The sequence below is a fragment of the Erpetoichthys calabaricus genome, chromosome 7, assembly GCF_900747795.2.
Source record: "Erpetoichthys calabaricus chromosome 7, fErpCal1.3, whole genome shotgun sequence".
NCBI lineage: Eukaryota > Metazoa > Chordata > Cladistia > Polypteriformes > Polypteridae > Erpetoichthys > Erpetoichthys calabaricus.
Window position 1 is genome coordinate 95,063,974 of NC_041400.2, and position 25,121 is coordinate 95,089,094.

Genomic DNA, 25,121 nt, shown 5'->3' on the forward strand with positions numbered 1-25,121 from the left:
TGTTATCGAGTGGCAAAGATTTCAATAGTCTAATTATGGGAAAAAGTCAAAGACAACAGCAGAATTGGGTACATTCAGTTATCTAATCTTTTCAGCATATTATATGGACTAAACCAATCTCAAAGTTGAAATAAGACTAAATATAATTCAATATATGTCTCAAAGTGATACTGTTTTTTCACTTGATTGCTTGAGCGTGAAGTCTCTTGACAAATTCTGTTTTTTGTTACTCAATGTTTGAATAGTTTGCTATGCTTGCCACCTTCTTTTAAATGGCAATCATTTGAATGTCCTGAACCACACAGATGCATGTTTTGATGTCTAGTGATGCACTGTTTTCACAAAATATTACACATAGAGTCAAAATCAAACACATTTCATCAAATGCTGATTAATTTAAAAATCAATTGTTGGAATCTGGCAGCATGAAGATTTCCAGTCCTGCCATGGAGTTTAGTTAATTCTGTCATTATATTTTGGAAATGTTGCTTTATGCAAATTACAAAGCACATGCAAACACTGCCTTTTTTCCACAGCATTTTGGACAGATCAAAATGTACATATATGGCATTATCAAACTTCATTTCCGTTCTTTTTTAGTGACTCAGAAATCAGCTTTTTGCAGATTGATATTTTAAATTAAGAATACACAAATGTCCATCAACCATTGAGAAGAGAGCCCCATTGTTACACAAATGTCAGTTAAAAAGAGTTCCATTTTCACAGGCATTATAGTAATTTATCTACTGTATTTTAAGAGTGTTAAAGTTTTATTAGTTTTAAAGATTTTTCTGCACCTGTTTACAATCTTATTTTGACTTCTGTAAGCACATTTAACACTTCTAGCAAGCCACAAAAATAAAGTTCAAATGTTATTGCCTATCAACTAAATCGATGATGTCCAGTAATATCAGATATTAAAGCCACTACACATCACAATGTGACTTTCTTTACCATAATAGCTTTGCTGCCCATCTAAAATGGGTTGAAATCTAAGAAATCAACGTTGACCTCAGTATTAACGTTTGCGGTGCACCATCTATTGGAATGCATTTTGTGATGCATGTAGTAATAAAACACATTGCATCTGTCATTTCAACACATGGCGCATCACAAACATTTGTAGTTATAAAATACATTGCATTTGTCATTCTAACAGATGGCACATCACAAACATTAGCACTGCTTTTATGTTGCCACTTTATAATTATAAGGATTAAAAGGATAGATTAGAGATAGCTTGCTCTCTTTCTCCCCACCCCCCCATCCCCCCATTTTGCCTCCCCACATGAGGCTGAAGCACACTTCACAAACTCCCAGTCCTCTGAAATACCTACACACAGAGCATGTCCAAAACAAAACAAGTCCCCCCAGCAGAGGACATAAGCACTGCTTTTATGAATTCCATACCAAATGGCATATATCAAAGACAAAGGTACGTAACAGACACACAGATACACAGATGTTTGTCCATTCCAACATCAGATAGACTGCATGGCTGCCAGGGTTGGCTTCATATAATGTGTAAAATAAAGACACAACAGAGCATAAAGGTTTGGGGTTTCCGGCCCCGTATACTGTAAAGAAGATTCAGATTTGAGGTTATACAGTCCAAAGTGCATTCACTGGTTTAACTGTTAACAACATATGGCTTGATGGGGGGAACATTTATAGAGGGGACCGGAATTGAACAGAGGAATGCTGGGTAACGAGGAGTGGTGCAGTCTGGGATACTGACGTCATCAGAGGGAAGGAAGATGTGGAAGTGGAGTAGCGGGAGGTGATTCAGGGTGCCGTCGTTTCCTTCTTTCTGGGAAGATAAAGAAAACAAGGTTAGTTGCCTGCCCGTCCCGTATGGCTTTCGGGTTTCGCGCTCTTTCCCAGGTCGTTCTCCGAATCCCCATGCACGCGTGTGTGACAGGGCCCCCCCCTCAGCCCAGCCCCATCGGGGCGGGCGGACCAGACCGAGAGGTCGTGAACCCGGGAGAGGGCGTCGGCATTGGCTTGAAGGTTACCCCGCCTATAAGTGACGGTAAACTTGTATGGCTGAAGGTCCAAAAACCACCTGGTGTCTCGGGGATTCGACTCCTTGTGCAACGCCATCCACTGGAGGGCCGCGTGGTCCGTCATAAGGGTGAACTCCTGACCCAGCAGGTAGTACCTCAGATGTGTAACCGCCCACTTGATAGCCAGGGCTTCCCTCTCCACTGCCGCATACCTGGTCTCCCGGTCCAACAGTTTCCGGCTCAGGTAAAAAACGGGGTGCTCGACACCGTCGATGCTCTGGCTCAGCACAGCACCCAGGCCTGTGTCCGAAGCATCGGTCTGGAGAAGAAAAGGAAGTGAAAAATCAGGTGTGTTTAACACAGGTGCCGAGGTAAGGGCTGCTTTCAAGTCACGAAATGCCCGGTCTGCTGTAGGATCCCATACCACATACAACGGAGCCCCCTTCCTTGTCAGGTTAGTCAAGGGTGCTGCCCTCTCAGAGAAACGGGGCACAAACTGGCGGTAGTACCCCGCCAACCCCAAGAAAGCCTGCACCTGTCTCTTGGTACTCGGACGGGGCCATTCAAGGATGTTTTTAATTTTGGAGCATTGCGGCTTCACCCGTCCTCGCCCCACTAGGTAGCCTAAATATTTGGCCTCCTTTAAACCAAAAAAAACACTTCCGAGGGTTTATACGGAGACCGGCTTTCGCTAATGTGGCCAGGACAGCATACACCTGCACGATATGTTCCTCCCAGGTGCCGGAATAGATGACGACGTCATCCAGATAGGCGGCACAATAGGACTGGTGGGGCCGTAGGACTCTATCGACCAGACGCTGGAAAGTCGCAGGCGCCCCATGCAGCCCAAATGGGAGAACCTTATAGTGCCAATGTCCACTAGGGGTACTGAAGGCGTTTTTTTCCTTTGCGGATGCCGTTAAGGGAATTTGCCAGTACCCTTTGGTCATGTCAAGAGTAGTCAAGTATTGAGCCGTACCCAATCGCTCAATAAGGTCGTCTATCCGGGGCATAGGGTAGGCATCAAACTTGGAGACCTGATTCAGACGTCTGAAGTCGTTACAGAGCCTCCAAGAGCCATCGGGCTTAGAGACGAGGACGATAGGACTGGACCACGGGCTGTGACTTTCCTCAATGACATCCAAGTCCAACATCCGCTGGATCTCGAGTTCGACCTCCGCACGCTTTGCCTCCGGGAGGCGATAGGCCCTTTCCCTGACTACCACCCCAGGATCTGTACTGATATCATGCTCAATCAGGGCGGTGCGGCCCGGCGTCTCGCTTACCACCTCCGGGACAGCCAGGATCGCTTGTTCCAGCTCCTGGCGTTGGGACGAGGACAAATCCGGACCGAGGTTAAGTGGCGTGTTTTTTGTAAATAGGGAGAGGGTTGTACCGGAGATCGGGGACTCTTCCCGAACTCTCCATGGCTTCAATAAGTTCACGTGATAAACCCTTTCGTGTGGTCGGCGATTTGGTTGTCGGACCAAATAATCGACCAGCCCCTTTCTCTCTATAACCTCGTAAGGCCCTAGCCAATGAGCCAACAATTTAGAGTGGGAGGACGGTACGAGCACCATCACCCGATCCCCAGGCTGGAATTCCCTGAGGGTGGAGTTTTTATTGTAGCAACGCGCCTGCGCTGCTTGAGCACGAGTCAGGTGATCTTTGAGAATAGGCCTGATGTGGGCTAGCCTATCACGCAGTTGCGCAATATATTCCACTACGTTTGTAGAAGGAAGGGTCTCCTCCTCCCATCCTTCCTTCATTATGTCCAATAGTCCCCGGGGTTGGCGTCCATACAATAGCTCAAAAGGGGAAAAGCCCGTGGAAGCTTGGGGCACCTCCCGGTATGCAAAAAGGACGAGGGGCAAAAGCTGATCCCAGTTCCTACCGTCCGCGCTGACTACTTTGCGTAGCATTTGCTTAAGCGTCTGATTAAATCGCTCGACTAATCCGTCGGTCTGGGGGTGATAAACAGACGTTTTAAGATGCTTTATCCACAGTAACTTGGCCATTTCCCTAAACGTATCCGAAGTAAAAGGAGTACCCTGGTCCGTAAGAACTTCTTTGGGTATTCCCACTCTGGAAAAGAAAAGTACCAATTCCCGTGCGATTGTTTTAGTAGTAGCGGAGCGCAACGGAACCGCCTCTGGGTAACGAGTCGCGTAGTCTACCGTAACCAATATATACTTATGACCGCGGCTTGAAGGCTCCAGGGGACCCACTATGTCTACCCCTATTCTTTCGAAGGGAATATCGACAAGGGGGATTGGCATGAGAGGAGCTGGAGCCCTCCTAGGGATCTGGCGAATCTGACAGTCCGGGCAGGATTGACAGAAACGCCGGACCTCCTCGTTAATACCGGGCCAATAAAAGTGGAGCTTTAACCTCTCCCAACGTTTTCTCGGCCCCTAGATGGGCGCCTAAGAGATGGGCATGCGCTAGCTCACACACCTCCCGCCGGTAGGTCCATGGGACTAGTAACAGTTTCCGCATCTCGCCTTCGTGAGTCGCGACTCGGTACAACAGATCGTTTTCAAGAATAAAGTAGGGCTCCGGTGGTGCGGGATCGCTTGACAAATGGCCGTTCACAGCAACAACAGCATTTCTGGCAAACTTTAGGGAATCATCATTCCACTGCTCGCGTTTAAAAGAAGCCGGTGTAGCCCTATACTGAAGCTCCACCCGGCTTAGTGGATCGTCCGTCGCCGAATAGGGGTCGGTGTTCCGGCTCGGGCCCCCACTCGAAGGTTCCGGGCCAGGGTCCGACACCTGAGAACCTTCCCCCGGGTGACCTACGTCATCAGTGTTTGCCGCATGGCACGGCGTGGGAGTCGCAGTGAGCTTCTTTGTTTTACTCACAGCCAGACCCAAGTTATTACAAGGAGTGGATTTTGTCTTGCCGCAATTTATCTTTGACCAGTTGTGCCCCAATATTACTGGGAAGGGGGGTTCCGGAAGAACAGCAACCGCCAGTTGAATCACCTCTCCCTTCCAAGCAATAAAACATTTCGCGGCTCTATACGCCCTGGTCTCCCCGTGCACACAGGTAACCTTTAAGTGTTGACTTATCCACTGTCGCGGCAAGATATAACGGCGAGCAACAATAGAGATATTGCTCCCGGAGTCAAACAATGCCCTCACCGAGTACCCATTTACCAATACCACTCCCACATTCGGAACAGCCAAGGGATGAGACAAAGCACTATACCTTTCTGTCAGGGCCACGCTGCAATCCATTGACTCCACATGTAAGGGACAGGCTGGCAAGATGTGGCCGAGCTCCCCGCACTTGAAACAGCACGGCGGGGCTGGCTTCTCCCGGGGCTTTACTGGTGCTTCCGCCGCGCGGCAGCTGGGCTCGGGGTGGCTAGCACGTCCCTGTCGGACTCCACGAGCCGGCCGTTCCGCCCCCCCGGATCGGTGAACCGTGAGCTGATGCTCCAAGACCTCTAGGAGGCCTTTCATATCCTTGTAGGGATGTCGCCGGACCTGCTGGGCAAGATAGTCTGGCATGGCGTTTATGAGGCCTTCGCACGCCACCTGTTCCACGACCTTCCGAGCGTGGGGCCCTTCTGGCCGTAGCCAGCGGCCCATCTTGCCCCAAAATTCAAAGGCTTGCGCTCTGGCCGGGCCTTCAGGATCAGAGCGCCACAGCCTCCATTCACTCGCCTGCTGGTCCGGCGTGACGCCGTAGCGGCTTAGGATTTCTGTTTTGAGATTGTCATAACTCGCGGCCTCCTCCTCGGGGAGATCGTAATAAGCCCGCTGCGCAGCGCCTTTCAAGTACGGCGCTAAGATGGACGCCCAGTCCGATCGCGGCCACTGGTTCCGAGAGGCAGTCCTCTCAAAGATTCCCAGTTATGATTCTATGTCATCCGCCTCCGAAAGCGGGACAATAGGCGGAGGCGGGGGCCGTGCAGGCTCTGGTCTTACCGCGTCAGGTGAGTCGAGCCTCGCGGTGGTTTCTGCCAGTTTTCGCTGCGTCGCGGCATGTTCTACCTGCAGCTTCTGTAGCTGGGTTGCCAGAGTCGTTAATACGGCGTTCAGATCCTGTCCTTCTGTCATTATTCGGACGATTTTGTATCCTGCCGACTACGCCACTGTAAAATAAAGACACAACAGAGCATAAAGGTTTGGGGTTTCCGGCCCCGTATACTGTAAAGAAGATTCAGATTTGAGGTTATACAGTCCAAAGTGCATTCACTGGTTTAACTGTTAACAACATATGGCTTGATGGGGGGAACATTTATAGAGGGGACCGGAATTGAACAGAGGAATGCTGGGTAACGAGGAGTGGTGCAGTCTGGGATACTGACGTCATCAGAGGGAAGGAAGATGTGGAAGTGGAGTAGCGGGAGGTGATTCAGGGTGCCGTCGTTTCCTTCTTTCTGGGAAGATAAAGAAAACAAGGTTAGTTGCCTGCCCGTCCCGTATGGCTTTCGGGTTTCGCGCTCTTTCCCGGGTCGTTCTGCGACTCCCCATGCGCGCGTGCGTGACAAATGTACAGCAAAAAGGCTTTATGTTTGCAGCCACTTTGGAAGCTTAAATTCGATTCCACCTGCTAAAAGCTGAAATGTGGATTTGTTGTGTTTTTTTTACAATAAATCATTACCCTTCTACATGCTGCAAGGCAGAGTGTCAGCAGAAGCGATGCAGAATGGTTCAAGAAATGTGTCCATCTTAAACAAAAATGAGGGGTCCACACAGACAATTGATGCATTATTTTGACCTAAAGGACTTGTGAACCTGGAGGATGATTACACATGTTAGCTTTAACTTTACAGTGGCCATGTGGCAACCCCTAGGCAGATTTCATATTGTAGCAGTGAGAAGCTAACTGCTGGATTTCTGGTTTTAAGAACCTTTTGAGAAAAATCCCTGCCATCTCATTAAAATTTCTTTGCATGTGGCCTTTATTTGGGACTTCTGTGATTTTACTAATAAACATCACCACAGTGCAGTCTCACAAGTTGAAGTATAAAGCCCCAATTCTAGTCCAGTTAATATCTACATAGGTTTTTCCATATCCACATACTTCAGTTTATTTCCATATCCCAAAAATGCATCTACTGGACACTAAATTAGCAGCGTGTGAGTGAGCCATGCAATGAACTACAGTCTCATTTGGGGTTTATTTCTGCCTTGTGCCTAATACTACTGGGATGGGCTTTGCCATATCTTGACCTTTTATTGGCATTACAGTAATAATATACAGTACCTAAAAAAAGTATTCACCTCTTTGAAAGTTTTCACATTTTAGTAACATATAATATTGGATCACAATGGATTTAATTTGGCTTTTGTGACACTGATCAACAGTCCCCTAGCTTGAAAACCATTAGTACAGACTATATATATCATGTATAAAAGGTTTGGCTTATCTAATATGAATGTTCTGTTTGAAGAGAATATGAGGGTGTATTTCCTACTGCATGCAAATATAAGCACAAAAAGCACAATGAGGTCTTTGCTTGTTAAGCTAACCATGAAAATTTAAAACCAGATCCACTTTGCAAGCTAAATGTTTGTGAATGAAGCTGGAGCTGATTTCTGCACATGTGACATGTCATTGTGTTTTACTGGTATCTGCTATTTTTAAACCACTCTTCGGAGCATCTGCAAAGAGGCAGGTCATAATTATGATGGATTAGACTGCGGAGTTTGGCCTGTGCGCAGTAATTGTTTCACAGATGCTGGAGATGTGACAAGCATTCATAATTATGGACACCAGGAAAAGTCAATGCTTTCTGTGCAAATGATGCTTTCTGTGTATTTGAGGTAACTGAAAGTGTTGAAGATTTCCAGCTTTTGAAACACAGGGATCATTTTAGGTTTATTATAAGCATGTCTTAGCTCTTTCCTGTAAATCTACTTTTGAAAGTTTCTCCTTAATGATCTGCACAAATTGTCTTGCACAAATTTGCAGATACACCAGCACAAATGATGCCAAAATGCAAAACATACATCTAAACTAGATAAAAACAGATGTTTTTCTATTACACACGATTTATTATAAGTTTAAAAGCATCCATTCACTTATTTTCTAATTCTTCTTTATCAAGGTCTCAGTCACAACTAGCCAGCAGCAAGACAAAAACCAAGCTTTAAGTGGATGCCATGCCATTACAGAAATCAGCCCTGGATGAAATACCATTCCATGGTAAAGGCAGACTTACTAACATACCAGCTCCCACTCATATCGGGCCAATATGTGGTTCTTTGGCATGAGGGAGGAAATCAGGTTATTAAGAGAAAACACACAGCTGGACAAGGAGAACATAAAGACACCACTCAGGCATTGATCAAGCTGGGAATTGAATGTGCATCCATGGAGCAAAACATGAGCCATAGCACTACCCTGCTTCAAACATACTTAATACTGTAAACAGTAAATGTTAGCTCCTTTTGGTTACGCATATAATTAGCTTGCAAATTATTGTACATTTCCTTTAATTAAAATTCACTTTTAAGCATTATTCAGTTCAGGCATTTTAAAATTAATTGTGCATAATTATTACATTTCTATTTTAGGGAAGCTCTCATTGAAACATCAATGGTAAATGTCACAGGTCTGCAGAACCAAAGCTGTTTCTGTGTTCGTTAGACACAGCAGTCACACAGTCAAATCAGGTCACACCATTAAGTAGCAGTGATTGGCATTTATGTGTCCCTGCTGATGGAAGACACCAGTTCTCAAGGGCATTTCTAGAGACAGCCATTTTCTCTGTGGATTAGCTTGATGGAAAGGCATCCTGGTAATGCTGAGAGTAAATAATAAAGAGGCAGGCAGGAGGGAGGCGTGGAACTGATAGAGAAGCCTCTTATGCATTTTGTAACACAGGAAGGGAAAAACCTATTTGTTTCAAAAAATGTTAAGTGAAATATGGCAAAAAGTGATAGCAAAGGAAGAGCATTTAACAAAAGAAGTGGTATGGAAAAATACACTTAAGAAAGAAGGTGGTGTTTTTCTTGCTTTCAAGGTGAAATACATTTAACTGAATTCATTTTTACATTAAAAAATAACAATGATTTATTTCTATTTTTAATATTCTTATTTTTCCACTATTTATAATTAATAAAAGAAAATTAAAATGTTAAATTTTCAAATCAAGTTCCATCATGTTTCTGCTTACTGTCTATGTCTGTATTATAGTGTAAATGTTATATACTTTGACATTTGAATTACAATGCCAAAAAAGTAGATTTCAATCAAAACGACATTCATCCATTTATGTTGTATATCAAATTGCATCGTATTGAATCAATATCAGCACACGTTCTCTACCTAAATGTGAAAAAAGTCCAATATGCAGCAGTCCTTCCTATATGCAGAGAAAGAGGGGAGGCTGGGAACATCCACCACAAAACAAACCATCTCAGGACCCCAAATTAGGACCAGAGTGCAGCTGTGCAACAGGTGACACCTTAGCACCACACTAGTTTGAATGGAATGGAACAGTGTGAGGTTTTTTTGTAAATGTCTGGTGTGCCAATCCTGCCACCAACCCCCAAGTTTTCCCTGTAAGTTTGAGGATCTGCTTGCAGGACTGGATGCAGGTTAACGTCATACTCAGGACAGAGCAATTGTAGGTTAAGGGCTTTGCTCAATCAGGGGCCCAAAGGAGTGGAGTCATTTCTGGCATTTACAGGATTCTAACTGGCCACCTTCTGATTGCTGGTACAGATCCCTAGCCTCAGAGCCACTACTCCACCCTGTCTGTTATATGGTACCAAAAAGCTTAACAGAAGCCTTTCTTGTTTATTTTAATGTAACATTAATAAGTACTATAAAGTGCACAGTTAATTCTGAAGGAAAATGTGATCTTCTCTAATTGTAACTAAAGTTAGTTATGCAACAGGCACAATCTTAAAAATAAATGTGGCAGAGTAGTTCTACAGAGTGATGTCATAGCAGAACCATTTCTGGTTCCCAAAAGACTCATCCACATCAAGATTCCAGAAACAGCCTTTAGTTATTTGATCCGCAACAGCCTCCATATACGAAATATTCATGCATAGATGGTAACAGATTTGTGAAATACCAGTGGATCAGGATTTTAAAAGAACTCCTGCTGCACACAATCACACAGGCTAAGTCCTGGATTCCTTAATCTGCCAGGTAGCCTACCATAAATTAAAGATTTCAGTTTTTTCTCTATATTAGAAAGTTTTTTTCAAAGCAGAAAGAACCAACATCCTATGTAAAGAGCCCTTTTCAGAATGAAATGATGCCTTGTCAAGCAATACTTCTATGAAGAACCACACAACCCAGTAAAGAACTATAAAGTGCCATTAAAGAACCATTATTTTTTTAAAAGTGTACTATGAAAATACTGTAGTGTACTGTAAAATATTCCACTATAGTTTTAGTGTCAGGATGTGGCCCCAGCTGGTATTTCTGTTAGTTTTAGATGTAAAATTACTTTGATTTGTCTATTAGAAAATTTACTTTCCAATATGTTTTCCAGTATGATTTGCATTTAGGACATTACCGAAGTATATAATCTAGGCGATTACGTAAATTTATTTACTTTATTTTCCACTGCTTATTCAAGACTAGGTTGTGGGGGCAACAGTCTTAGCAGTGATGCCAAAATGTCCCTTTCCCCAGCCACACTTGCCAGCTCCTATTCTGGGATCCCAAAGTGTTGCCAGACCATCTAGGAAATATAATCCTCCCAGTGAGGCCTGGGCCTTCCCTAGGGTCTGCCCCCTCCTGGTTGTGCCTGCAAAACCTCCATAGGGAGGCATCCGGGAGTCATTCGTATTAGATTCCCGAACCACCTCAGACGGCTCCTCTTGTTGCAGAGAGATAGAGGCTCTGCTCCTAGCCTCTCCTGGATGTCTGTGCTTCTCACTGTATATCAAGGAGAGAGCCCAGAAACCCTGCAGAGAAAGCTCATTTTGGCCGCCTGTATTCATGATCTCATTCTTTCAGTCATTACCCAAACCTCACGGCCATAGGTGAGAATAGGGACATAGATCAACTGGTAAATCAAGAGCTTCACCTTCTGACTCAGCTAATTCTTCTTCACTATTTATCGGTATAGTGACTGCATAAAGGTGCTCGCCAACCCTATTCGTCTGTTGATCTCACCACCCCTTTTCCACTCACTCATTAACAAGGCCCGAGGTACTAAAATTCTTCCACTTGAGGCAGTAACTCACCTCCCATTTGGCAAGGACAGTTCAACTTTTTGCTACTGAATACCATGGCCTCAGATTTGGAGTGCTGATCCTCATTACTACCACTTCACACTCCATCGCAAACTATCCCAATGGGTGCTGGAGTTCACAGAGTTCAAGCTGTGACACAGTTTTAACAGTTATGAACTCGACACCCTCCCCTCTCCATCTGTAACTTGATGAAAACCACAAACAGGACAGGAGACAAAGCACAGCCCTAACAGAGTCACATACCCAATGGGAATGGTGCTGATGTTTTTCCAAATATGCGGACACAGCTCTCACTGTGATTACACAGAGACTGAATGGCCCTTACTGAGGGCCCAAAACCTTATACTATCCCAGTATCCTTAGCAGAATCCCTCGAAATATATGGTCATATGCTTTAACTACGTCCACAAAAGATATGTAGACCAAGATTCTCCAAGATTCCCCAAGATTCTCCCCCTCCAAGATTCTCATGAGGGTAAAGAGTTGGTCCACTGTTTCACGGCCGTGATGAAATTCACATTGCTCTTCCTGGAACTGAGATTCCACGACTGGGTAGAGTCTCCTTTTCAGTACCCTGGCATAAGTTTTTCCTGGGAGGCTGAGAAGAGTGATCACCCCGATAGTTGGTTAAAAATGTGGACTATCACACCGGTCTGCCTCTTTAGGGCCACAGCTCTTGATGATCACGTAATAGTATTTAAGCAACTCTCCAGCAGCCGGATGAGATACACTCAGAAACCCTTGGCAGTTACAATAACATTAATTTATATAGCACATTTTAAAATGAAAAATGCAGCTCAAGTGCTTTGCATATAGTAAAATAACCGTAACAATTACAAAAACAAATAGAAGGTGAAATTTGATAATCCCCAACGATGGTTAAATTAATTAAATTATGATTGAATTCTTAAAAGGTTATAATGACAAAAGTCGATGTCTGATTTGAAAACATATGCCATGATTACAGATCCAGGGAGAAGAGAATAAGAAAAACTCAATCTGGAGAAAATAAACATCTGGAGCTTCCAATGCTAAAGATCACCCAGACCACTTGGACACTGTAGAGTACTTAAATATGATGCAGTTATTAATTACAGTCTGCATATAATAAAAAGTCCTAGAAGATCTGAAGCTCTGGGGATTATTATAGTGGTAGAATCCTTTATCCTTTTCAAAAACAAAAGCAGCTGCTGAGTACTTTAGCCAGGTGGTAGTAGATAGGGGGATGTTATCAGATGCTTCATAGCATTATTCACAAATTGGATCTTGTCTTGGATGTAATCTGGATAATCTTAATTGAGATTGATACATGCGATGAACACTTTTTAAATGAATCACACCATGCTTTGTGCAAATTGATGAAGAGTATTTCAAAGCTGATTTCCATTCATTATCTGAGATTCTAAATAAAATATTCCATTCCTGTTCTTAGCTTAGATCATTTGGAGTGCACTCTTGGAAATGAGTTGATTTGTAAATGCTGCCTCAATGTTCATCATCACTGGATTGTTTCAACTACAGTAATCCCTCGCTATATCGTGCTTCGCCTTTCGCGGCTTCACTCCATCGCGGATTTTATATGTAAGCATATTTAAATATATATCGCGGATTTTTCGCTGCTTCACGGGTTTCTGCGGACAATGGGTCTTTTAATTTCTGGTACATGCTTCCTCAGTTGGTTTGCCCGGTTGATTTCATACAAGGGACGCTATTGGCAGATGGCTGAGAAGCTACCCAGCTTACTTTTCTCTGTCTCTTGCGCTGACTTTCTCTGATCCTGACGTAGGGGGATTGAGCAGGGGGGCTGTTCGCACACCTAGACGATAGGGACGCTCGTCTAAAAATGCTGAAAGATTATCTTCACGTTGCTATTTTTTGTGCAGCTGCTTCCTGAAACGACATGCTGCCCGGTGCTTCGCATACTTAAAAGCTCGAAGGGCACGTATTGATTTTTTTCTCTCTCTCTCTCTCTCTCTCTGCTCCTGACGGAGGGGGTGTGAGCTGCCGCCTTCAACAGCTTTGTGCCGCGATGCTTCGCATACTTAAAAACCAAACAGCCCTATTGATTTGTTTGCTCCTTTGAAGAGGAAGATATGTTTGCATTCTTTTAATTGTGAGACAGAACTGTCATCTCTGTCTTGTCATGGAGCACAGTTTAAACTTTTGAAAAAGAGACAAATGTTTGTTTGCAGTGTTTGAATAACGTTCCTGTTTCTCTACAACCTCATGTGTTTCTGCGCAAATCTGTGACCCAAGCAGGACAATATAAAAATAACCATATAAACATATGGTTTCTACTTCGCGGATTTTCTTATTTCGCGGGTGGCTCTGGAACGCAACCCCCGCGATGGAGGAGGAATTACTGTATTGATATTGAATATTTCTTGGGAACTGCTGGATCAAATCATTATTGTGCACCTGAGCAATTAATACTACCATGTTTATTATGTTTCCATCATCTATTATTATTGAGTGATTGGTGAATTGGCATTAATTAACAAATACAAGAGCACAGCATAACTCATAACTCAACAGCTATTCCACAGTTTCAATACTTTCTGCTTCTTTCTTTTGTCTTAAAGTACATATATTTACAACCAAATTAAAAAATGGAAAATAATTTGTTCTATGCTCTTTTTACTTTAGTTTTTGCCCCTGAACCAAGTAACAATTGTATCTATTTTTTAATATGATTATATTAATGTATATGCTAATATACAGGGATACTCTGATAAAGACACAGGAACTTTGGAAGGATATTCACTTTGACACTGTTACTTCCAGCAGCAAATATGAGTCAGTCCATCCATCCATCCATTATCCAACCCACTATATCCTAACTACAGGGTCACGGGGGTCTGCCGGAGCCAATCCCAGCCAACACAGGGCGCAAGGCAGGAAACAAACCCCGGGCAGGGCACACACTAGGGACAATTTAGAATCGCCAATGCGCCTAACCTGCATGTCTTTGGACTGTGGGGAGAAGCTGGAGCAACCGGAGGAAACCCACGCAGACACGGGGAGAACATGCAAACTCCACGCAGGGAGCACCCGGGATGCGAACCCGGGTCTCCTAACTGCGAGGCAGCAGCACTAGCCACTGCGCCACCGTGCTGCCCTGAGTCAGTCTGATTATTAAATTATAATTAAAACACTGTGTTATGTTTTCCATGAGACTAAAAAAAAGGTAACTTGAATAAATAATTGCATTTCGTTTTGATAACTTCCAAATATATGAACTGTTGTGACATAAGGAGCAGGTAAAGTGATTTAGTTGAATCTTACTATTCACTGGAGACAGAGATCCTATAAAAACCCTACAATAGACAGATGCTTATTATTTAAATGGATTCCCTGAACAAAATGCTATTATCTAACCTCAAAGAGCTGAGATGTAACATCACTTTTTTCCAGTTGAGTTCATGACTGAGACATTTAATGTTCCAATTTTCAAAATTTTATCATTAACATTTTAGCTGTCATTGAAAGATCTACATTTTGTTTGCCTTCTTGGAATTTCTGCAAATTTTTAGCTACCGAGCCTAGCAACTAGCAATGTCTTAGAATGAGAGAACGGGTGTAGAATAAGATGAATGTTGCTTGCTCCAAACCTTGTCCAATGCTGTCTTCTCTCCCCCCTAATTGTCAAACACTTCAGAGGCCCTGTTCTCCTCCATGGAGCCTGACATAGTGAAACACGCAAATGCTCTATGACAACATTTGATGAGATCTCAAAAATGTTTAATTACTATAAATGTTAAGAGGTATTTAAAATAAACATCTGGAGTAGTACTTAGCAGATAAATGTAAAAAAAAAGTGAAGCACTGGGCAGAAAGTGAGAAACAGCTTGGAATAGCACACCAGTCCATTGTAGGGCCACCTCACACAAACATCCACAGAGGGGCAAAATTGTATTTACCAGTTAACCTAACCTACATATCTTTGAACATCTTTAGTTGGTTCAGGGGATGGATGGATGGGGTGTATTAAAGTCATGTCATGTCATGTTCTTGGCGCAATTGTGTCTGATAGTATGAAAAATCCATTCAAAACAAGTAATATGCAATTTCAGTAACATATAGAACAATAAAAATGTAAAGCAGCAGGAAGTTGAGACCCTTTCAGAGAATGACAAAGCAATTCCAGGTATCACTCTTGTTCTCGTCTGAGTCTGACAGAAATAAAGAGCCATCACCAATGATGACTGCTTAAGTTACTGTTTTTTTTTCCACTCCACAAGCCAAAGGTCTTAAGAGGCAAGCCTGAAGAGCTGCAATCGATGTATTGATGATCAAAAATGGATCTTTACCATTAAGCATTCTATTTTTTTGTCTGTAACTTCAACATTTTCATTAGTAAAGTTAATAAAAGCGTTTTTGGTGCCTTACGTCTGTTTATTTAGGTAAACAATTGAATATGGGTTTTTCACACTTTAGCATAGTTGTTTTAAGGGATCTGATGTACCAAAAACGTGCTCCTTTCTTCTGTTTTCTTCCAGTATAGTTCTTTTCATATTTACTTATCCGACAATTCTGTGTCTGTAACATTGCTTTCTTGCAAATGTTATACTTTTCATTTTTTAAATGAAGATTTGATCACAAAGAACATATTTCTAAGTAATTGTATGCGCAGAAAACTCTGAAACCACAGCTTTTAGTTCAAATACTACATTCGCACAAGCTACATAAAAGTGGCACATTAACCCACAATTGTAAAAGAGACGCTAGTAGAGCCATATATTACAGGAGCTGTGAAACATCCAACCCACTATCAAGAAGGTTTCTGTCATCTTTGAGTATTAAACATTATTGGAGCGGGCATTTTTTAAAAGGACAGCATTAAACAGATCTTGTTTCCTTTTCCTGTTTCACACAGGCCAAAAAATATTTTCCATTGTCAATCAAAAACAAATTCTATCTTACTCTACTGTATCAAGGTGATACACAAATCAGTAGGATAAAAATATAGACCGTAGTATACATGGAATATGGAACATTTGATAACTAGTAGTTTCATGTTGTAATTGTGCTTGATTTATACATTTCTTTTTGTTATTAACCCCGAAAAATCTTCCATGCTCCCCCTTGTGGGTGACAATGCTACATTGTTTCCAATATGCCATTTTAGGTGCATTTGCATATAAATAGAAAAGCACCTATTGCAGTAGCCATGTCCGTCTGTCCACATGAAACAGCCCTTATTCTTCAAAGAAATGTGAAAAGGCTGTTCAATTTTTATTGACATATCTTCAGCAGATTGCATTCTACAAAGTTTTGAAATGTCAAGATCTCCCATTGAAAAACATTGGAGAATCAGCAAACTCATCTATCTACTCGTCTTCAACTTACACATTAGTTTATTGTTTCAATTTTATTTTGAATGAGGTTACACCACTTTGCATATTTCTTCGTTTTCTTGTCTGCCAGAAACGAGGTATTGAATTGGGGATCCATTGATATTTACTGACTATCAACTATATTGAATATTTATTTAATAGTAAATTGAACAAAACTGTACTGCAATGGCAGCAAACACAGTACTCTTCCAGTGGAAACTACTTCCCTTTAAATTAGTTCCCATAAGAGCATTAAAATTGTCAACCTCTTCAAAAAATGATAAAACACTCTTAATATAGTAATTTAAAAATAGAAATTTTTGGCCTAATTTTGAAAAAAAAAATCAAATTTACATTTATGGAACAATATTCTCAGTTATAACTTATCCCCTTTTGTCTTTTAGGTACGGTCAGAGGGCAGCCTTGTGGATGTGTCCAGGACAAGACAGATGGAACAGGAACAGGCCAATCATGTGGCAGACAATAGACTGAGTCCGCTATTGGTAGGGAATCCCAGTAAAGTACACCAAACCGAAAAATTCAGCCCCAAATTGCAAAATGGAAATCAATCACCCGAAACACTCCAACAACTCCATCGAATCAATGGAGAGTACAAATGGCTCCAATATAAAAGTAACCAAGACACGGGTCAAATGAAGAGACATCAGGAAAGCTGTTTGAGTCCTATGGGAATGCAGAATCAGTTAGAAAATCCCCAATGTTTAGAAAATGGTGGGAATAAGCGCTTTTCTAGTGACTCTTCCTTACTGGGATATCATCAGTCTAAAAAGTTAAAAGTGGACTTTGATCTTAAGATTGAAGAAAACAAAATGACAGAGATGTGGAGTGAGACGAAAGTTGCAGAGACGGAACCTAAGCAAAACACTTTACCAGATCTCACAAAATTTTTGGATTGTCACTGTGACGGTCTGGAGTGCCCTGACCACCTTCAGAATCATCAGAATGATCACACACTGGAAAAACAATTTCACTGTTACAACGGTAATGTTTTCTCCAGAAACAACCAGGTGCCAGAAACCAACGGTGCTACAGTTTTTTCTTCTTCTTCTTGTTCTTCTTCTTCTACAACTACTTCTTACACTTATTCTTCTTCCATCAAGGATGTACATGATGATTTGCTGGAAAAAACACTGTCTCAGTATTTTCCACAACATGTTTCCACTGAATTGCAAAAATGCATATCTCAAGAACATTTGGGCAAAAGTCCAGCTGATTTGCAATGCGAGGCCAAGAATTCAACTTGTACATCACAGATGGACATTTTACCTCAAACCTCAGTTTCTACGCAGCCACAAGTGCCAGAAACGGTATCTTTAGATGTCCAATCCCCCCGTGTATGTAATGCACCAATTGGTAACAGTAGCATGAATGCTTTCCAAGTAGTGTCTCAGCTGTCACAAGGGCAGAAGTCATATACTGCCCAATCCACACCACTTCATAAGCAGAATGTGGGCAATGCAGAGGCACAGATCCCTCAAAATATCTTATCACCAGGAGCAGAGGGTAATGTGAAAATACAAACTGAATGTTTGAATAATGATCACTTGACGAAGCCAAATATGCTTCTCGATAAGGGGACTTTTCCAGGTTTAAACTCTAGCAACCCATGTAGTCAAGATGAGACAACTTTCACAAGTTGTGAAGATGGAACTGAGAAACCCATGGAGGAGATCATGCAAATGGATGAATCCACAGCTGCTTCATCTTCTTCAGATGTACAGCACAGATTACCAGAGCATAAAACAAGGGAAGACCAAAATGCACCTAAACGCAGAGCTGAGTTAGAGTCATCTGTGCCTCCACCATTGCAGAACCATCTACCTCTTCCACAGTTATCCATAAAAGAACCAGAAACCCTGGAATTTGGTCAGCATGAGCATGGAGATAAAGCACTTCAGGGCCTAATGACCTCCCAAAAGCAAGGAAGGGAATTAGAAAATGAAATCATATGCAAAGAAGAAACAGATGGAATACTACAGCAGCCACACTCCTATTCTCAGATAGAATGGATCACACTCAACTCATCTCAGCCTCAGTCTCATGAGAGTCTTCACCCAGTCTGGGAAAATGTAAACTCTGAGTTACATCATCCGAAACAAGCACACAGTCAGGATCAAAGTCATTTGCAAAATCCAAAAGTTGAAGAAGCATTTCATATGCAGGCATTTAGTCCTGTAGGCATTCAGCAGCAAGACAAGGCAATCCAGCAAGCGTCACTGACTGATGCGGCTAAATGGCACAAAGAGAATGTAAACCACTCACTGTCAACTTTACTAGAATCACAGACTCAGCTAAGTACATGCCAGCAGTATTTTCATCCTCAGCCGCAAAAACAGAATTCGTTCCAACCTCAGCAGGAGCACTTAAGTGAAGAAGTACAAGACATACAACATCTGTTACCTTCACAGTTTTTGCATGAGCAGCCACATAATCAAAATATTCAACAGCCACAGCAATATTTCTCTCAGGATGCAAAAGACAAGAAAGCTTCCCAGGTGCAACATCTTGCTCATCAGCAATATGACTACCAACTACTAGAAGCATACAACAAATTGAAATTCTCCTCCAAGGAACCACATCATAACCTATTAGCTAATGTACCTGATACAAATTTACCTGCAAATCAATATCAGCAAGCAGGATTGCCTATGAGCAAACAGGCCTGCCAAAAGAACTTGATGCAGTCATATGGAAACATCAATGGTGCTATAAAAGAGGAGCATTGCCAGTTCAGTAAAATACAGGATGGACAGCAATCCAGGTATTCTCCACACCCTGGAACCTCAAAGCAATATGCAGAGTCACAGCAAATGCAGAGGTGTAACATTCAGCCTAGAAAAATGGCTGGCCATTCCCCTCCTTCACAGGAAACACTCAAGTCTACACCAGGACAGAGTACACTAAGCTATCATGCTTCAAAAGAACATGTAATTTCGGAAGTCTATCCCAAGTCAGAATTGCGTGAGTCTTGTGCAAAATTTTCACAAGGACAGCTGCAAAGCTCGGCTCGGCATGCTGCACTGCGCTGGCACTTGTTGCAAAGGCAAGAGCAGGCTTTCCAGCAGAATTCAGAAGACTTTCAACGCATTCTTCAGTCTATCAAGGTTGAACAAAGCCCACAGTGTGACCGTTCGGTGACATCACAAGATAGAGTTCTTGGAAATTCATCCATGAAAAATAAGATTAAGCAAGAGTTTCCACAATCTCATTGTACTCAGCAGATACAACAGAAGAGTATTATTGCCACAATGGAACAACAACTTAAACAATATCACGTATCTCCATTATTTGATAAAAAGCCAATGACCACAAAGTCACCAAAACAAGTAAAAATAGAAAACTGTGGCCCTATTACTATTCTGTCAACTAACACTAACTTGGCAACTGAAGATGTTAGAGCCTCAACCCAGAAACGGGCCAGTTCTGAGATTACTCCAACAAAGAAAAGTTCTCATAACCTTAATGTTTTTTTAGAGTCTCCCCTAAAGCTGCTGGATACTCCAATAAAGAACTTATTGGATACACCAATCAAAACTCAATATGAATTCCCATCCTGCCATTGTGTTGGTAAGTAAATTATCTTTATTACTGAAGATTTGGTCTCTAATTATATATAATGAAATGAAATTTTCTCTAGAGAATAACTACACACTGTAGGATCTAAATACATTCTCTTAAGGTTTGCCCAGCAAAATATGTAAAATTGTACGTAAGTTTTCAGTGCTTCTGCTTCAACTGTATAACTTGGTAGTTTACTCCAGATTCAGATGGCCCTTTGTTCCAGAAACTGGTCTTAATTGCTCTTCCTCTTGGTTTTTAAAGATGCCTTTGAGCACATCAATAATGTCAAAAAAGTCAATAGTGCTATTAAGCAAACAGTTCATTTAAAGTCTCTTCATGTGGTTGACTTTGTCATTCCTGCATCTGCTATCATGATCAAATTCTTCCATGCTGAAGATTTCTAAGCTACTTGCATACACCTATTTCTGTTGACGAGAAATACAAAGCAGGTCTACATTTTGACAGAATTTAACTCTGCCATACACACCCATATCTATCATTTTCTTCTACACAACACACATGTACTCATTCATTCATTCCTTCATTCATTTATTTACTTTCCCCAGTCACTTACTCTGTTATATAGTGCTGGAACCTAATTTGACAGTATCAGGCACAAAGCAGAAATATCCAACAGTCTCCTATAAGACTATTTTAGAGTTATGAGATAATGTAACTACTATAGTTTTGGAATAGGTAGAAGACCTGGAGTTCCTGGAGACAAACCCCCCAAAAAAACAGGGAGATATGCAAAATCCACACAGATAGTGAAAGGACCAGGATGTTAACATATGACACTACACCTCTGATGAAGTGGTCCTAAATCTGGTGAAATATATACTGGATCAATTTAGCATTTCTGAGTGGAAATACTATTTCATCAAATAAAGTTATATTTTTTATGATTTTATGTTTTCTCCAACTCTTAACTGCACTCACTTATTTCAATAGGTGGGTAAAGGCAACTGTACAGTAAAACAACAGCATGGGACAATATCCAGAAAAAAACTAACCATAACCATCCACACACCTACCATTGTAAAACTGTCTGTTAACAGTTAATGCCAGGTGCACAGCGTCCATAGGGGGGTGTCACTGGTAACTTTTTTAATGAGTAAATTTCATCCCCTACATTTTCAAAACAAATTGTTAAATGAACCATATCATGGCTTGGCACTAAAATCATAGTCACTTTCACCCTCTAACATAAAAATAAGAGGAAAATCCACTGTCAGTTTGTTGGCAACATTGAATCTTGAAATGGAGGTGTTCATTGGAACTGGGGTCCCAAGGAAAGCACAAGGTGTCACATAAAAGGACTTTTCCCCTGTCATTCAGGTAGGAATGAGCAGTCAGAATTGAGATCTTGGGCCAAATGCAGGATGACCAATTGTTTATAATTATCATTAAACCTCTTGCTAAACATCTTATTGCTTTGAATATGAACCAAAAGCTATACATTATAAAAATACCTAGTTTACATATTAAAAATTAATTTGTAATGCCATTATTTTTACGTTATTTATGACTGCCAATTGTTCAAAGCATATTGAAAAAATGCATATATGCAACGGGTAATCTAAATTGGCCAATATAGCACAGTAAAAAAGATGTGGAAATAAGAAAAATATGGAGCAGGTTTTCACTTATGTTAGATTCAGATTGAAAGGAGCTGAACCATTTGAGTTGTGACAAATTTCAAAAGGTTTTAAGGTTCAAAGGACACATAAGGTTCCTCTAGTTTGTTCTGACATGTTTCTGTAACATTACCGTCCAAACTAAATCGAATTTCAGAGAGAAAATTAGATGTCCACCCATATTAACATTAAGCAAGAAACAACTGCACTGTACTTTTTTATGTAGACATTCATCCACTGGTAAAGACTTCTGGCAGCTTTCTCAACAATACTTCATTGACATACCTGAGAAATGTGGCAGATATTTTAATTAAAACAACAATCATCTGTTAACAGGTTTTAAGTTATTTGTACTATTTTTATATTTTATATATTTAATATTTTTTATATTTTGGGAGAATTCCACCAATGTTATCAGAGAGAAGAATACACATGATGATGTGGGAATCTGCGGGAATGAATGGGTGTTAGTGCAGTTTGCATGTTCTGTCATGGGTTTTACTGCAACAATTAAAAGCCACAAAGGTTAAGTTAATTAGCAAATCTAAACTGCCTTGGTATGAAAGAGAGTGTGGCCTGTAGAGGACCAGTGCCCTGTCCAGACTGTCCCTGTCCAGACTTGCTTCTTGCATCACACCCAGTGCTGCTGGCTGAGATAGCCATCAGTTCCACACTCTGAACTGGATAACTTGGTTTGTAAATTGATATACGGAAAGTATTAATGACCAATTTGCATGTATGTACATATATTCACAATTCTGTCTCAAAATGAAAATTGCCATTCTGCAATATAACTCTGACTGTACTGACTCAGTAAATATCACTTAATGAGAGAACCAGGGGCCTTATGTATAAACGGTGCGTACGCACAATAATGTTGCGTAAGAACGTTTCCGTTGAAATTGCGATGTATAAAAATAGCCATAGTATTCCAAATACCATAACTGCTTTAGCGTTGTTACTCTCACTGCATCTGTTTCTTCTTTCATCTGCTCCCGTTAAGGGTTGTCACATCGGATCATCTTTTTCCATATTACTCTCACTGCACCACTCAGAGTATTTATATCACTGTATCTGAGTGTGAATCACAGCTGTACAGCAGCTGATCGGAAAGAGAATTATCGGTATACAGCATCAAGCACACGCTGCCTCAGCCATTCACTATTTGAACTGCTCTCATCCAATAAACACATACAATTACCTCACTGTATTGCACAACCTGAGACATTTTATAAAGCGAGTATTTACATATGATGACGATATCATTTTTAAGATGAAATGCAGCAAAATATATTATACAGATAAAACTTTAACGTTAACTACACGGTGCCGCAGCGCTCTGTGAGGAGCTGGAGCTTCGTTCACGGATTGTTCCTGCCTCGCGCTGTATTCTTGCTGTGGCTGGCGTGACACTGGTAGGATAGATGGATAGAATAATTAAACATTACGAAGGTATTTCAACGTTCCTTAAAAGTTTTGAAGAATCAGCGTTCTAAGCTTACAGATGGCTTAACGTCTATTACAAAGCTGATTGTGTGGCGATTGGGTATTTGGAGAAAGAAAAGTAAGGACAGGAATTGGGGCTTAGTACGTTTGAAAGAGACAGTACTGCTACAAGATAGTATTTCATCGAAGGTCACGCATGGCGCAGCAAGCATCTTGTGTGAGACATGAACTATCACTGCGCCACCGTGTTCCCATGTTTAATAACATACTTTAACTCCTATCATCATGAAAATGATATCACATATACTTCTCAGTATTTTAATTATTCAGAGAGCTGTAATATTATGAATGTAATGGATTCTGTGTCCTGTCGGAGGAAGAGCAGCCTGGAAGCACGTAGTGATTCACCCACATAGAAGATCAAATAAAATACAAAGCATTTAAATTGCTACTTTAGGTATGATGGGATTTGAGAAACTAGTAAATTAAATGATTTTAAGATGAAGTTTATGATGTTCTACTTTAATGACAAAATAAACTACATGATTAAAGTGGAAATTTCAAGATTAAAGCTGGCATTTTGTGCTTTTTTCACACTGTGCCTTTTTTTTTTCTCTATACCCTAATAAGTTTTCATATGACACTCAGATGGTGGGCTATGACTCGCCTTTTCATGGCGACTTTGATATCTGACAAATTCTTTTTTATTTTTGGCACTGTGCGACTTTGTGAACTTGAGCTTTCGTGTTTCTCCGACACGCTATGTCACTCGATCAACTTCCTTTTGTTGTTTATACCACTGTTTAAATCAACAAATAGTACGTTTTTCTTTACCTCCACTTGGTATTCGCTGAAGTTGTTCTATTTTCCCTCATACTTTTGCCATTGTCTTTTCAAAGAAGGCTGATCTTAAGGGCTATTTATATTGATTTGCATATTCAAAGAGGCGTAATTCTGGGAGGAGTTGGGGCGAGACAGCAGGTGCGTGCATTGTACGTTAATTTTCACACTGATTTATGTAGTGGAAGAACGTGGAAGCTGGCGTTTGCATAGATTTATGCATGTGGATTTTTTTGTGCTTAAGCACATTTCCGCTTTTGTGCTTACGTCATGTTATAGTGTGAATTCTACGCACGCCGTTATGCATGAGGCCCCAGGAGATATGATGTAGTCAAACTACAAGCCAATTTTGTTAGCCAGAAATCTAGCCAATCTCTCATCAATCCAATACACTAACCAAAAACTGAAATCTGAATGACATCAGAAGTAGTCTTTTACGCCAGAAAACACACCAAAGATTTGTTCGCTATTTGTTCTCAGATGATACACAGAAGTGTATGTGGTAACCTGTATATATTCAGGATGATGGCATCACATGTTCCGCAACCCTGGGTAGCAAATGCGCAAAAATGTCAGTGCCCATAAAAAAAACAAACTGCTATTGTGGTATAATGCAACTATTTCAGGAAGCTTTATACTAAAATATCAATTTCAGTAGGCAAGATGGCGCCGACTGTTCTGGCATGCTGTCAGCCGCTCTGGCTTTTTTCTTGTTAGTCCTGCTTTTTCTCGGCTTACCTGCTCCTCTGATGCTCTTCTTGATCCGATGATTTCTTACGATCGCCTCACCCTTCTGGCTCTTCGAACGAGTGTGGGAGTCTCTCAACATCTGAGCCTTGATTTCAGTCAAACTTTTGTCCCAGCCTTCCTCATCACTGCCTACGGCTTGGCCAGTCGCCGATGGAAACGCCGCCGCCAGGGGAAGCGTGGAGGCACCAGGGCTCGGCTCCGAGTTTCCCGGATCCTTTCTAGGAACAACTCCTGGTTTCCAACATGATGTAATGCTGCCGGAATGCCACTTCCCCTCGGATGCTCTGATGTACCTCCCCGCCTCGCTCTGTCACCGCCGCCGGGGGGTGAACTTTAACAAT

At 41.6% G+C, this 25,121-nt stretch overlaps 1 protein-coding gene across 2 annotated transcripts in view; it reads left to right on the top strand.

Moving 5' to 3' along the window:
* Window positions 1–25,121, top strand: part of tet2 (tet methylcytosine dioxygenase 2) — a 166,601-nt gene that overhangs the window by 52,977 nt on the left and 88,503 nt on the right. For both annotated transcript variants that reach the window (XM_028805179.2, XM_028805181.2), the window contains exon 2: window positions 16,930–20,113. In XM_028805179.2, coding sequence (XP_028661012.1) covers window positions 16,975–20,113 — 3,139 coding nt within the window. In that variant the 5' untranslated portion in view covers window positions 16,930–16,974. The remainder of the gene's footprint in view (window positions 1–16,929; window positions 20,114–25,121) is intronic.